This window comes from Pseudochaenichthys georgianus, chromosome 20 (genome assembly GCF_902827115.2).
Source record: "Pseudochaenichthys georgianus chromosome 20, fPseGeo1.2, whole genome shotgun sequence".
Taxonomy (NCBI): Eukaryota; Metazoa; Chordata; class Actinopteri; order Perciformes; family Channichthyidae; genus Pseudochaenichthys; species Pseudochaenichthys georgianus.
The window spans coordinates 12,996,694-13,012,937 of NC_047522.1; the positions used below are offsets into that span (position 1 = coordinate 12,996,694).

Consider the following 16,244-nt stretch of genomic DNA (forward strand, 5'->3'; position numbering starts at 1 on the left):
TCCTGTTGTTAATTGATAAGCCTGAAACATGCACTTGTCAAGGTTCAGATGCACATTTAGCAAATATGGCAGTAGCCATCGATCATCTTCAGATAAGATACTTTATTGATCCCAAGTTGGGAAATGTTTTTGTTACAGCAGCATGTACTACTTTGTTCTACTCCACTACAATTCAGAGGTTAACCTGGTATTTTTACTCTATTACATTTATTTTTGTTACTTTGCAGATTCTGATTAATGATGTGAAATATAAACAACCCTTAAATCAGACTTTAGTTACACCTGAGTAAAATTCAGCCTTATCAGTTTGTCTGTTTTGCACATCCTCCTGTTAATATCTTTGGACGTCCTGCACTAAACTGTTTTATTGTAGAGATCACTACTGTATCTTCTTGATATTTTATATTGTATATTTCTATCATTGACCCCTATTTTGTATGTAAGCTACTCTTAATATTTAAATGTTTTCATGAAATATAACTTATTCAACAACTAAATTATCAATCAACTGCATGAGGAGTTGGAAAGGTAGTTCAGAAAATCAGTAATATCTTTAAAAACTACAAGAAAGTTCCTTTCTATCAGCTGTGCACCGTTATGGTGTAAATACAGACTTTCTACTAATTGGATCAAATATAAAAGTCAGCCGAATTAGTGTTGATACTGCAAGGAGATGTATTGTGTGAAAAGAAATGGAAGATGTTGTTTAATTGTTGATATATTTATGGTCCACGTCACGTATTCAGTTTTGGCGGCATTTCTTACAGTTTGTCAAAAGGTCTTCTGATCAGGGCTCTATAAATAAATATCTACGGCAGATATGTAATATTAAATGCAGCCGAACCGTGTTTTACAATGCCGTTATGTGATGACTTTCAAAGAGAAAAGCAAGAACACTCGGAATAAAGTATTATTTTATTTTTTTTAAATGTTTTCCGATTTCATATCACATAAACACCATATCCCGACGTGCATTGCGGCGTGATTTTAGCCTATCAAAACCTCTGAAAAAAGAAATGTGTCTCTCAGAATCGAAAGAGAAAAACCTTTGGGAAAAACACAAAAGCATTGTACACAATTTAAACCAATTAATGTCGTATAATTAACTAGGATAAACTGATGTTTTTTAGTGGATGAGTACTGCAAATATCACTGTTAAATCATTTGATCATTGGTTTTATTATGAAAACGTCGAGACCGGAAATACTGTTTTCAACCCGTAACTTCACATGGAAGCTTGCCGCATATACACGTTCTCCTGACGAAACCTCAAATCATCTTCGTAATATCTATCAAACTATAGATCCTACATATTGACTGGACGTGGATTCTAAAAGTACAATATATACTTCTAGCTAGAAATCTAATCATAAAGGGTTTTAATGGCCAAACTATCCTACAATTTAGGATTTTACAGAGAGGGTTATTTGTGAATAAACAACCCTCTGTAACGTTTGCATTCAACGGGAGCACTAGAGGCCGACAACTTTAAAACGTAATTATAGGTCGTATTAAGCGCTTGAACAAACAACATATTTGGTCGTAATAAGGGCTTGAGCAATCGACCCATTTGGTCGTATGAGTTGGAGGACTTGTTGGGAAAAGGCCGTGCATACATTATTTGAGATATATTTTGAACTCAGACTTCATTTTATAGGACATTTCAGCCAGGGGTGTAGAGCTATTTGTTTAAGCACTGGATTGGCAAAACAGGAGAGTCTGTAAACCAGTCTGCCTTGATCTATGTCCGTGACTCTCACAGTATTTGTACCTCATTCACTTCCTGAAATCGCTGCAGCTCCAGGAGGCAGCGGGACGTGTAACTCAGCCTCTGAGAAGAGAAGCACCAGCGCACAAAGAGCTGTGCCTTTTACACACCTCCTTCACTGTGTACACACACACACATGCACACGCACACACACATGCACACATCTACACAAATATGGAAAGCCAAGTGAGCCACTGGTGTGTGCTGGTGCTGCATAGAAAGTCTGTTGTGCGAATGAAATACTTTCTCTCTCTTTTTTTCCGATGAACCTTTAGGGGCTCCGTAATGCTCTTAAAATACTAGACTATGAACATGTTGTCAGATATATGTAAAAAAAAAAACAATAGAGAGATAATATTCTGTATTTTAATCATTATATCATAAAAACCTGAACATTGGGTTTATTAAAACAGAAAAAAAACATATCATGACATGTATCCTTTACATTTCTGACTAATGGAGAGAGCACAACTTGTAGTCTGAATTCTTGTAAATCTGTGAGTTAATTTGCCTCAGGCTGAACTTTTCCAAAGTGAATACAAATGTCTGACACATGAAAGGGATGAAAGAAACCAAGGCGGAACTGAGATGCATCACAGTAAACACACCCAACACACACGCAAATACCCACCCACCCCCAACACACACACACACACGCACCCACACACACACACACACACACACACACACACACACACACACACACACACACACACACACACACACACACACACACACACACACACACACACACACACACACACACACACACACACACACACACACACACACACTTTAACGCTAAACGTAAGAGTACTTTTTCTGTTAACTCTTTATTTTCACATAGCCACAACATCATGTAAACTGTGTTGGCTAAGTCCAGCATCATCAAGCTCTTTGTCAGATGTCCAGCTGAAAGCTTGGGCCTGGTTCAGGGTCGAGCTGAGGTCAAAGGTCACCACACTCTGCAAGACTTTGCACCTCTGTTCATTACTGATGGCTCGGGGCATTTGAACGCTTTCCGAAACTCCTCAAAGTTACTCATTGCTCCGATTACCCTGCAGGTAAAAATTGTCAGGTTTTAAGGATTGTGTGCATCAATCAGTGTTTGGATATGTGTGTGTGTGTGTGTGTGTGTGTGTGTGTGTGTGTGTGTGTGTGTGTGTGTGTGTGTGTGTGTGTGTGTGTGTGTGTGTGTGTGTGTGTGTGTGTGTGTGTGTGTGTGTGTGTGTGTGTGTGTGTGTGTGTGCGTGCGTGCGTGCGTGCGTGCGTGCGTGCTCACCTGTATTTTGGTGGACTGTGAGAACCAGTCTGAATCTGGTCCCTGGCTGTTTCTGGTCTGTATGAGTTACATCTCACCTACAGAAAACATTGTATAGATTATTTCATATTCTATGTGTACTTCACTTTCCGCACCAGAAATAAGAAGACGTCTTATTGTTCATACATGTGCGTAGCTCAGGAAAAATAGCTGGTTGTTGTTCAGTCCGACTCCAGGCAGCAGAGGCTCCTCTTCACCCCCTCTGATCTCATCCACCCAGCGCCTGTACGCCTGCACACAAATATAAAGACATTTCCTCTCCTGGGCTTCTAAACATGACATGAGAATTTTTAATGAATACTTTCTTGCAAAGGATATTTTGAGGTGTCAAAAACAGGCAGTTCTGTATCCTTAACTTAATATCGCAATAATGAGATTTATAGTATTTTACTCTTTACAGATGATTAGGGTTAGGACTTTCTATCTTTACTTTTTGTAAATATATGTTGATGTATATGTGGGAGGATTTTTGCTTTTCTTACACAAGACCACGAAAGTGTATCACATGATTTAAATACAAAATTCTAATCTGATTTTGCGTGAATGTACTGTAATAAGTGACTGTACATCAAAGAATACAGTTAGCCAATATAAAACACATATTAAATTAATAATAAGCAAAAACAAATAAAAGCTTCAGCCTCAAGTTAATGGTATTCATCCAGGATTACTAGCACACTTTAATACAATACAACCTAAATGACAGCTATAGTTTTCCATAGAAAAGAACAAAATGTTCGCAATAACAAAACAAATAATTTAAAGGTCCCCTATTATACTATTTTTCAACAATATATTATAGGTCTCAGATATATACAAACATGTCTCTGAAGAGTTTGGCTCGAAATACCAAACAGATCACCCATTGTAGCATCCCATAATCCCCTCTGTTTCAGCCCTGTTTCAAAAGTGCTGATTCTCTGAAGGCTTCTCAATTCTCTAATTTCCCCTCCTCGACTCCTCGAATCCTCGGTCCTCTGGTAGTGACCCGGAAATGGATTTCAGCGCGCCATGTTGAAGGACATCTAATTTCTAAGAACCAGAGCTAAATCAGGCTCTAGCCCGGAACCACGCTGAGCGGAAAGCGAGTTGCAATATTATATTATAACTAGGGCTGTCAAACGATTACAATTTTAATCAGATTAATCACAGCTTAAAAATTAATTAATCATGATTAATCACCATTCGAACTATGTCCAAAATATGCCATTTATTTATGTATATTGTTGGGAATGGAAAGATAAATGAAAGAAGGCGGATATATCCATTTAACATACAGTATCTATGTTTATTATAACATTTTTCTGCGTGTCAAAATGAAAGACAACCCACACACCTATCAATCATCAAACCGTGGGGTCTTAATTCATTACGTGTTGATTTCTATCAACGGGGGAGTACTTCAGGAAAGTCGACAGAGGGTGAACGACAGAGGGTGAACGACAGAGTGTGAACGTTGTGATCAGCTGTTTTTGCGCAGTTCTCCAGTGAAGGGGGGGGGAGTCTCCCTCCACAGCCGGTTGGCGTAGTTTTGGCACAAGTCCGTTGTACAGACCGACGTTAACAGCAGCCCTGTCTGTGCACACGGAGACCGAAGGATGCCTTCTGGAAAAGCTTCACAAGTACGTCAGTACGCAAATGCGCTTTGTGACACAAGTGACGGTACGCATTTCAGATTACGCACATAACCTGCGTACCAGTTATGTGCACCCCTGTAATATGGTAAAAGTATTCTCCGTCGGGACTTCCTGCAACAACACCACGCCGTTATCAAAGATGTTCTATTGAGAAGACGATCACTACGTGACAAAAGTTTTCAAAACCGTGGCTACTGAAATCAATCTTACTAACTGCTGTCTGTGCAATTTACTCCGCGCGAGTTGGCAGACTTTATTTTGCTTACTTTATCATCATTTTTCATGGTGGGGCTAAGCCATTTATTGGTATGGGTGTAGCCTACCCCAGCCATACCCTGGCGCTGCCACTGGTGGCACGTATGGGGCGGGCCATTCTGCACATGCGTTAAATGCGTTAAATATTTTAACGCAATTAATTCCAAAAATTAATTACCGCCGTTAACGCGATAATTTTGACAGCACTAATTATAACGAATAGACATTGAAATGGAATTGTGGTTTAAACGTAGCAGCACTACAGCAGGGAACGTGGACAACGGAGAAAAAAAGAGAGCCAAAATTGAGCCAACAAAATGCCGTCAATATCAGGAGGCGTATGCTTTGATGGGATTCACGTCAACAAACGGCAACCCGCCCCAGGCATTGTGTTTTTTCTGTGGGGAGAAACTAGCCAACAGCTCGATGAAACCAGCGCACCTCCAGAGACATCTCAGCACCAAACACCTGTGTCATGTTGGTAAGCCACCGGAATGTTTCAAGAGAAAACTGGCTGAGTACAGATCCTCGCAAGAGATGATGCGAAAAGCCTCCACAACATCAGCCAAAGCACTGGAGGCATCAGACCTAAAACTCCTAAATAGTGTAATTGCAGTGTTATTACATGGTTTGTTTATAATTGCAATTTTTTTTTAAAACCCTTTAATGCATTGTGGTCACTACATTAGAGACTGCTAATTTAATGCTGTTTTCTTGTACATGTGAGGGGTTTCGGATGGTATAGTTGCACATCAGGCACAACAGTGGATTTTATTATAATATTTGTGTATTGTATTTTATAGTTTTTGCATAATATATAATTTTGTTCATTGGTTTGTTAAACACATATTACTTAAAAATCAGTTTTAAACATGTTTCTCATGCATAAAGATGAAAATATCCTTAGTTTGTTGTAATTCATGCATGAAGGAGTTAATAAATCACACACTGATGGAACATTACTATATTGTAATTATATATATAAAAGGCTGGTGTGATATAGTCCGTTGAATTGAACCCTGGTTCATTTGGGTCGGTGTGAACACAATCCGAGACCTGTGAAGTGAACTAAACAACCGGACTCTGGTCCGCTAAAATAGGTGGTCTCGGAACGCTTGCTTGCGAACTCTGGAGCGGTTCATTGCTGGTGTGAACGCAGTCCGCACCAAAACATAGGAAGCGTAGTATTTACGTGTCACAAGAACGCGGATATCTTCAAAATCTTTAGCGAAAGATTCTTTCAAGACATCCGCAGTTGTTTAGTTAAAGAGTGAAGCAGAATGAAGTGTTGAACAGTCTTGTGTTAAGTAAAAATGCGTACGCACTAAGCACAAAAACGGGAGAGACGAGAAACTGCGACTGTCATAGTCTGCTCCATCATTCACCAGTAGTTTTCCATTCACCTGTCTCACCTGTTTTCCACACCCACTCGTTAACTCACTCTCTTTCTCTTCTGCACCCATTAGCTTCTGCCAGTATTTAAACTCGCACCTGACACACACTCTTTGCCAGATTGTACTTTGCCTCATGCTTGTCTCTCCCGCGTTCAACACTAGATTGCCTACCCGGTTCCGACCCTGCCTGTCCCCGACCCCGACCTGCCTGCTCTGCCTGTTTCCTGATCCTGCCTGTCCCTCGACTATCCTGCCTGGCCTGTTATCCGACCCTGCCTGTATCCACGCTGACCGCCTCGCTTACTCCCTGACCCTCTGCCTGTCCCTGACTCACCTTCTGCCCGCTGTCCTCCGGTGCGTTATACTGCCCGGTTGGTATTCCTCCGATCCAGTGGAATCTCCAATAAAGGATATTACCAATTCTCCTTGGTTTCTCGAGTGCTGCATTTGGGTTCTCCTTAAGACTGTGACAGAACAATCTGGCCAGAACATGGACCCAGCGCACTCCTCTTCACCAAGAGACCGTTTCGAGAGAGTTGAGGACGCTCTCCAGAGGCAGGAAGCCTCGATAGCCGCCCTGGCCACCGAGGCTCATCATGCTACATCTTCACATGACCAGACGCTAACCTATTTAGCTGCGCAGCTACAGCAGCTAACGGCTACTGTGCAGCAGCTAGTGGCAGGAGTGGCCGCTCCAGCGCCTCTTCCTATGCCGTCGACACCCGCTTCTGCATCACCTCTGATGGGATTTACCCCGGAGCCTCGGGTGGGAACTCCGGAGCGCTACGCCGGGGAACCGGAGGGCTGCAGCCCGTTTCTTACGAACTGTTCTATCCTGTTTGCACTGCAGCCACACACTTTCGCTTCTGAAGCTGCTCGTGTGGCGTTCACGGTCAATCATTTGACTGGGGAAGCCCGACTGTGGAGCACAGCGGAATGGGAGCAACAAACACCCACCTGCTCTTCGTTCCCCGCTTTTTCTGCGGAGCTGCGCAAGGTGTTTGGACCCGTGTCTGTGGGTCCAGACGCTGCAGGAGGACTATTGAACCTGAGCCAGGGTAATGGATCTATAGTGGATTATGTCATTGAGTTTCGCACCCGGAGCCGCCTCAGCAACTGGAATTCTGCAGCCCAGTGTGACGCCTATCTGCGTGGGTTGGCGGATTACATCAAAGATGAGCTTGTGTCGTTTGATTTGCCCAATTCACTGGATGGGTTGATTGAACTGACTTCCCGCATGGATCGGCGCATCCAGACACGGAGACGGGAGCAACGATCGGCGGAAGTTCAACATGCCTGGGCGCCCCGACGTCCGAGTTTGGCTGCGACTCCTCACCTCACTCCAGAGCCGCAACCAGGGGGGGATGAGCCCATGCAGGTGGGTCGCACCAACCTCACTTTGGAGGAACGTGAGCATCGCAGACGTCGTAACCTGTGTCTCTACTGCGGCCGGGCCGGCCATTTCGTTTCTCACTGCCCGGTAAAAGGCAAGGCTCAGCAGTAATGGGGAACATACTGGTGAGCCAAACCCCTGGATTTGTTCCCACTCAGAGACCATTGAGCCACGCCAGGTTGCTATTGCCGGATAGCTCTCAGGCTCTTGCAGTTTTTATTGACTCTGGTTCGGACGCGAGTATTATGGATGAAGAGCTTATGCTGCAGTTGGGTATAGACCGGGTTCCCTTATCTCGCCCAGTTCCAGCCAACGCCTTAGACGGTCACCTGCTGGGGACAGTGACTCATCAGACTGTACCCGTTCACATGCTCCTGTCTGGGAACCATCACGAGACTATTCAGTTTCATGTTCTCCGGTCTCCACATATCCCGCTTATCCTGGGTTACCCATGGCTCCGCCGCCACAACCCTAACATTGACTGGGAGACGGGAGCCATTTTGGGATGGAGCCCCTCTTGTCATCAGATCTGTCTGAAACAGGCTGCCGTGCCTCAACGCTCGGGGAACCCCAGCCAAGTTCTGGATGTTACAGGAGTTCCACCGGAATATCTGGACTTCAAGGAAGTATTCAGCAAGTCGAGGGCTACTTCCCTACCACCACACCGGCCCTACGACTGTGCCATCGACCTGCATCCCGGCACCAGCCCTCCCAGGGGTCGATTGTACTCCCTGTCTGCTCCGGAAAGAGTTTCCATGGAGACTTATATCAATGACGCTCTGGCGGCTGGGATTATTCGCCCGTCCTCATCACCTGCTGACGCAGGGTTCTTCTTTGTAGAGAAGAAAGACAAGACCCTAAGGCCCTGTATCGACTTTCGGGGTCTTAATGACATTACAATCAAGAATCGATACCCACTGCCTCTTATCTCTTCTGCATTTGAGTTGTTGCAGGGAGCAACCATATTCACGAAGCTGGACTTGCGTAACGCATACCACTTGGTACGTATTCGCGAGGGGGATGAGTGGAAGACAGCCTTCAACACCACCTCGGGGCACTACGAGTACCTAGTCATGCCTTTTGGGCTTACCAACGCCCCTGCAGTATTCCAGGCGTTGGTAAATGATGTGCTCCGAGACATGTTGGACCGACACGTGTTTGTTTACTTGGATGACATCCTGATCTTTTCCAAGACACTGAAAGAACACGTGCACCACGTCCAGGCGGTTCTCAGGAGATTACTCGAGAACTCGCTGTTTGTTAAAACGGAGAAGTGCGAGTTTCACACATCCTCTGTCTCTTTTCTGGGATACATCGTGGGACAAGGGAGCATCGAGATGGATCCTTGCAAGGTTGATGCAGTCACTTCCTGGCCGGTTCCAGATTCCCGGAAGCGGCTACAACAGTTCCTCGGGTTCGCCAACTTCTACCGGAGGTTCATTCGTGGATACAGTACCTTGGCCGCTCCTCTCACAGCCCTGACCTCCTCTAAGGTCATGTTCCAGTGGTCCTCCTCGGCTGAGGAGGCATTCCAGAACCTTAAGGCGAGGTTCACCTCCGCCCCCATCCTCCGAGTACCCGATCCTGTAAGACAGTTTGTTTTGGAGGTGGATGCTTCTGATATGGGGGTGGGAGCCATCCTGTCTCAGCGAGCAATGGACAGCCAAAAACTCCATCCCTGTGCTTTCTTTTCAAAGCGTTTGACTCCAGCGGAAAGGAATTATGATGTGGGAAACCGGGAGCTGCTAGCAGTGAAGTTGGCTCTGGAGGAGTGGCGTCACTGGCTCGAGTGGACCAGTCAACCTTTCCTGGTGTGGACCGACCACAAGAATTTGGAGTACATCCGGTCGGCCCGCAGACTGAATTCCCGACAGGCTAGATGGGCCCTTTTCTTCACTCGGTTCAATTTCTCCCTCTCCTACCGCCCTGGTTCTCGGAACATTAAGGCTGACGCTCTTTCTCGTCAGTTTGGAGAGGGAGGTAACATTCCCAGGGGTTTGGACACCATCCTTCCGACTTCTCAGCTCGTCGCCGCCCTCATCTGGGAGGTGGAGGAGAGGGTCAAGGCTGCCCAGCAGGACCAGCCGGGACCCAGTGCCTGTCCTCCGAACCGCCTGTTCGTTCCGCAGACGTTGAGGTCTGATGTTCTCCAGTTGGCTCATAACTCCAGACTCACCTGCCATCCTGGGATCCAACGCACATGGGAGGTAGTCCAGCAAAGGTTCTGGTGGGCAACACTTAAGGAGGACACCAGGGAATTTGTTAATGCCTGCAGAGCTGGTCCTGCTCCATGTGTTCCGGCTCCATGGGCTGCCTACTGATGTGGTTTCCGATCGTGGTCCTCAATTTACCTCGGTGTTCTGGAGGGAATTCTGCACGCTCCTTGGGGCCACGGTCAGTCTGTCATCTGGTTTCCATCCGCAGTCCAACGGTCAGACAGAAAGAAAGAACCAGGAGATGGAGACAACCTTACGATGTATAGTCTCCAAGAACCCAGCGGCCTGGGCTAAACAGCTGCTCTGGGTCGAGTACGCCCACAACACTCTGGTCAGTTCGGCCACCAAGCTGTCCCCATTTCAGTGTGCTTACGGGCTTCAACCCCCTCTGTTTCCGGCCCTGGAGAGGGAGGTTACCTGTCCGTCCGTCCAGGCTTTCATCCGTCGTTGTCGACAAACCTGGAATCAAGCCCGGAGAACTCTCGTCTGTTCGGCCAACCGGTACGCCTCCTCTGCCAACCGCCGACGTTCTGAAGCACCTGTCTACCAGGTGGGCCAAAAGGTATGGCTTTCCTCCCGGGATATTCCTTTACGGGTGGATTCAAAGAAACTTGCACCTAAATTCATTGGACCGTTTGAGATTGTCAGAATAATCAATCCCGCAGCAGTAAGGCTAAGACTGCCTCGGACTCTGCGGATCCATCCCACCTTCCACGTTTCCAGGATCAAACCTGTCCGAGAGAGTGCCTTGGTTCCTGCGATCCCTCCCCCACCACCCCCCCGGATGATTGACGGCGGGCCTACGTACACTCTCCGACGACTTCTTCGTTCCCGTCGCAGAGGAAGAGGAGTCCAGTACCTGGTGGACTGGAAGGGTTACGGCCCTGAGGAGAGGTGTTGGGTTCCAGCTCGTCATGTGTTGGACCCCCGGCTCATCAGGGAGTTCCATCGGCGTAATCCCGAGCAACCGTCTAAGTCCGTCACGTTGACGGGCAGAGACACAGGGAGAGTCTCTCCTCTTACCGTCAGCTCGTCAGAGGAGGACAGCGAGGGGCAGGCTTCTGATGAGGATGCAGATTCCCACAGGGGGCAGGAGAGGGAGGCGGAAAGAACTTTTTCAGATGAGTACAATCCCACCTCCCACCTTCATCTGTAGATTAGCATTTAGGGACGTCAGGAGCCGTCTCACTTCACCTGTCTCACCTGTTTTCCACACCCACTCGTTAACTCACTCTCTTTCTCTTCTGCACCCATTAGCTTCTGCCAGTATTTAAACTCGCACCTGACACACACTCTTTGCCAGATTGTACTTTGCCTCATGCTTGTCTCTCCCGCGTTCAACACTAGATTGCCTACCCGGTTCCGACCCTGCCTGTCCCCGACCCCGACCTGCCTGCTCTGCCTGTTTCCTGATCCTGCCTGTCCCTCGACTATCCTGCCTGGCCTGTTATCCGACCCTGCCTGTATCCACGCTGACCGCCTCGCTTACTCCCTGACCCTCTGCCTGTCCCTGACTCACCTTCTGCCCGCTGTCCTCCGGTGCGTTATACTGCCCGGTTGGTATTCCTCCGATCCAGTGGAATCTCCAATAAAGGATATTACCAATTCTCCTTGGTTTCTCGAGTGCTGCATTTGGGTTCTCCTTAAGACTGTGACAGCGACACCGTTGGCAGAAGGAAGAATGGAGTGAAATATGTGGAAATAATACCATAAATAAAATATTACCTCTCATTTATCATATATGAAGAATTCATTTTCACAAATTGATTAAAACCAATGATTTAACAAACGCCTGTTTGAGACTCCTCAGTGCACACAAAAACATAACTTGGAGAAATAAATAAATACGGATATGTTATTTAAAACCACCTCGAATATGTTGTGTTAATGTTATGAAATGTTTTCACATAAATTATGAGGTAAGCAGGAGGACAGAATTACGTCTAAACTGACGCCGTTTTGTATTTCTATAGGTTGTAGATAGGAGCATGATTTTATATACTATCACGTTTAATCATGTTTTATGCCGTTTGCCAAGACTTGATAAGTCGCTCGTAAAACACAGGAGGTATGGAAACTAAGAACACCATATGTGGTAAATTTCGTCAAAAACACAATGCAATTTCTCCATAGGATTTTGGAAAATAGCTCGAAATAAGGTCTGTGGTTTACACACATTTAAGAGACGGATCACGTTTTGTTCAGCCGGATAATATCCACATGTCTATCCTACTTTTATAATTTTCGAAGCATAAATCTAGTCGCAAGAAACAAAATGCTAACGTTATGCTATAAAGGAATTACAGCAGGGTTGCTGCTTCAACGTCACGCCAATTTAAGATCCATATTCAAACATACAATCTGTATGTTTGAATATGGATTCAAATAAATGGTACAAGTTGAAGTGTTTGTTTGAACAGTTTGCAGGAGGCAGGTACTTGCTTTCAAGCAGAACAGGGCAAACAAACTTAGCGGGAATGTTTCACGTGTTCGGTGTAATGATGTAAAACGGCCTGGACAACTTCTGTAGTCCTATTCAGCCACTTGTTAACAACCATCGTTTTTCAGACACGTAAACTCTTCAAAAATCACCAGCGGGGTCACTGCTGATGTATTTAATGTCGGAGAACATAACGTGATCTGTCTTTTCAATTTGTGTCAAACACCGACCTTATTTGGAGCTATTTTCCAAAATCCTATGGAGAAATTGCATTGCTTTTTATCGAAGGAACCGGACGTGGTAAAAATGCTAACTTACTTCCGGGTTTTAGGACGCGTCACTGCGGTTCTCTATAAGGGCAAAGAGGCGGAGCCGAGGCGGGACCTCCTGTCACCGAGCTGGAAGTTCCAGAGCTAGCTGAAGCTACCAAGCTAAGCTAACATGCTCCCCATCTGCACACTGCCGTCGCATTTTACGTTTCTAAGGTAAGCGGACATGAAACTATTCAGCAAAACTTTGAATAATAATCTAAGTTATTGAGTTTTTAGCATAATACTTCAGAATCTTAAAATTAAAATTCAACACTGGAATCAAGCAAATATTAATATGTTTGCATGACATTAGTTATTTATATTTTGATATCACTTAACTATACGTTTAATACATTTAAGTCAAGCTAAGGTACATGTGATGGTAGCTAGTTAGTGCTCTTACCTGTGAGGCCTCCTCCAAACAGCATAATAACCAGACTGTATAATTAAAACTAAGTACCAGTTCTCGATCCTTGACTTTAGACAAACAATTCAAAAGACAAAATGCATTTAAAGACCAATCTTTATTTGAATGTGCCTCTTAACCTGAGATATTAGTTATACAGTAATAGTATTGACAATCTAAAAAAACTGAGCAACTCAACGGTCAACTTTATATTTGCTATTGTCTAAAGCATTTATTATTTTCATGTTCCCCCTCTCATATTCAGTGTGGACGGATTGAGACAGCATGGTGTCCAGAGAGTTGCAGAGACTTCAGGGAGAAACCTCCGTGTGATGGACGTCCTGTCTGTTGGTTTGGAGAGGACTGAGGGTCTTTCATCAGCGAGGAGGACCAGGCCTGATGGAGGAGCCCATGCTGGGCAAAGCTGATACCAACTGCACAGGCCTAGTCTGTCACTTTATTTGACTACATGTGTTTACTTATACATTTAATAGGTTTACACCTTCTGTCCATATGTGCTTTTTATTTAAAACATGTTTGATTAACTTTTGGTTCACATTTCAATAAATTGTATTTGCACTTCTTTTGTCCATTATTCTGACTGAAAATGTTAGATTACACATTCACATCTGACTGAAGATTGGCCCCATTTATTTGTGACGTTGCAAACTCTGTGGTACAAGTGATGTGAAGCTCATAAAGGAAGGCAAATAGAAATAATCAGCTGATGGAGTGTAGATGTGGAAATAGGTGCATTCGATCAGCTGACTGTGTTTTCACAATAAAAGTAGTTTCTTAGTGAATGTCCTGTACTGGGGGGCATACTACGAAGCAGGATTTTTTCTTAGCCGGCTAAATTCAGGGAAAACTCCGGCTTTCCGGTCCTACGAAGCTGGTTCTCTTTTTAGCAGGCTAGATCTCCATTGTAACTTATGCTTAGCGGCTAACCTGGTCGGGACCAGGTTAGGTTGCAGGCTAAGAGTTCAACTCAGTGAAAGCACCGCCTGCTGACCAATCAGAGCTCAGTGTGCGGAGTTTAAAGCGATCAAGTCATATTACAGGAGAAAGGAAATATAGAAAAACTGCCATTGCAGGAAAGACGGCCGGCAAAAATCACCGACTGTGTGAACGTGAAAATGAATAGAATATCACCTCCCATCTTCACAACAATCCGACTATTATAACATTAGCGTTAAGAAAGCTTACTTAAATATCTGCCACAACATAAGTACACTGAGTGCAGACGTCGATGTGTCCCATTATCATTCATATCACATCATAATGTATCATATATCTCCTTATCTGAGTCAGCTTCTTGAGCCGTATCTGGCCGTGCAACACTTACAGTGTCACATACTGTATGCAGAAGTATTATTTTAAGCAACACATTAAGTTGACGAAACACTCGAGACAAATGTAATTAAAGTCAGATCGTGTTTTAGACGGGGCAGTGATATCATAAACCTGTTAATGTACGCATTCAAACACTTTTTCTTTTGCCAGCTGTATTCACCTTGCAGGTGCAGCTATGTGGCTTTTATCCTGGATAAAGTGTTTAAGTCATGGATGTTTAAAGTTTAACTTCTTCATTTTTGACTAGTATTAAAGTTCACTGTTCATTCAGGAAGTATGACGCTGCGCTGTCAGTGCGCTTCTCCATGTTTGTGATTGGTCGAATGCTCCAAATACCACCCCTTTCATGTGAACGCGCACCTAACTAGATAGGAAACGGCTGGCTTGAGCGATCCACTTGATAACCAGCGTCGTAGTACAGCTTAGCGAGAGCGCGTATGTTTTGGATTAGGCCAACCTGCTAACTCAAACATATCCAGGTTAGGTTGAACCAGCTTCGTAGTATAGGCCCCTGGCCTTAACATCTCATAACATCAGCTTTTAATGTTCCTCTTGGATGTTCTTTTTGACCCTCAGAGAAGGAGAAAATGTTGTGTCTTTCAGGCATGTCCTTTCCTAACAAAAATGGCAGGAAACATAAAACATATCATTGCAGAACAAGTGTGTTATTTATGAAAGCGGTGTGTTTGTGTGTTTTGGGGCTGTAGATATAATTATTTTGTAATTGTAATGTTTTTTTTTTATTTCAACAGTGAGCTACAAAGACAATCAGATTATGAATGAACAGTATGAAGTTCATCAACATTGAAATATATGTTATTATCAAAATAATATTTAACTGTTATCAAAACGTAGTGCAACTGTAGAAGCTTGCTCACTGAAAGAATAACTTTTACCACGTTTTTTACAGACAACATTGAGAGATAAATAGTAGCAGTTCTCCCTATGTGTTAAATATCTTTGCCTTCAATACATTAAATTAGAAAGCTGACAAAGTGATATTGCTTGTTAACATCTAAATGTAACTTTTTGCATGGAAAAAACCCTCAACTTAACTGATGTGTAAGTGATCTAGTATTTAGTATTGTTTAATGGAATGTATATCAGTGTATTAAAGTCAATACTTCATTCATTTAAACCAATATCTTTCTTGATTTTTTGTACAGTATGAACAAAAGAGTCTTTGTACCTGTACTAAAGTTCACTGCTGTGTGGAGTCCAGTTATGTCTCTCACTCTCTGGTCCAGCCTGTCTGCATCACCTGGACACCTTAAACAAACAGATATATATATGTAAAGTACCATGTGTACAAACAATATAACTGATTATCTTCTGTTGAACATGTTGGATTGTGTATTGTCCGAGTCAGGGTCCTTTTTATTTTACTGTAACTTTGTGTTACCAATTTGGTAATGAATTAATAAAAACAACAAGGTTTGGGTTCGTTCTTCAGATATGACTGTGACGTTAACATGGAAGCTCAATAATAAACTCCAGCTCAACCAACCATATTGTAATATCTAAGAAATCATCTTGAAATATGACATTAATATTTGTAATATACACACATCTTATTGTGAGGTTGATTTCACATACACTACTTCGACATTAGCTTGTCTACATACTTGAGCATAGCCAATTTAAATTAACCTTAGCGATGCATACAGTTCCTACCTACATAATAAAATATCTCTCTAAGTTACAAGGATGACCATATTTTATCAACCTGAAACAGAAGCCGTTTGTTCTA

General features: G+C 43.9%; 1 protein-coding gene across 1 annotated transcript in view; it reads right to left on the reverse strand.

Annotated features, from left to right (window-relative positions):
- Positions 1-2,161: 2,161 nt before the first annotated feature.
- The window catches only part of phex (phosphate regulating endopeptidase homolog, X-linked), a 47,666-nt gene continuing 33,583 nt past the window's right edge, over positions 2,162-16,244 (reverse strand). The window contains exons 20-22 of the mRNA XM_034108842.2: positions 3,216-3,320; positions 3,051-3,127; positions 2,162-2,826 (exon numbers count right to left, since the gene is read on the reverse strand). Coding sequence (XP_033964733.1) covers positions 2,724-2,826; positions 3,051-3,127; positions 3,216-3,320 — 285 coding nt within the window. The 3' untranslated portion in view covers positions 2,162-2,723. The remainder of the gene's footprint in view (positions 2,827-3,050; positions 3,128-3,215; positions 3,321-16,244) is intronic.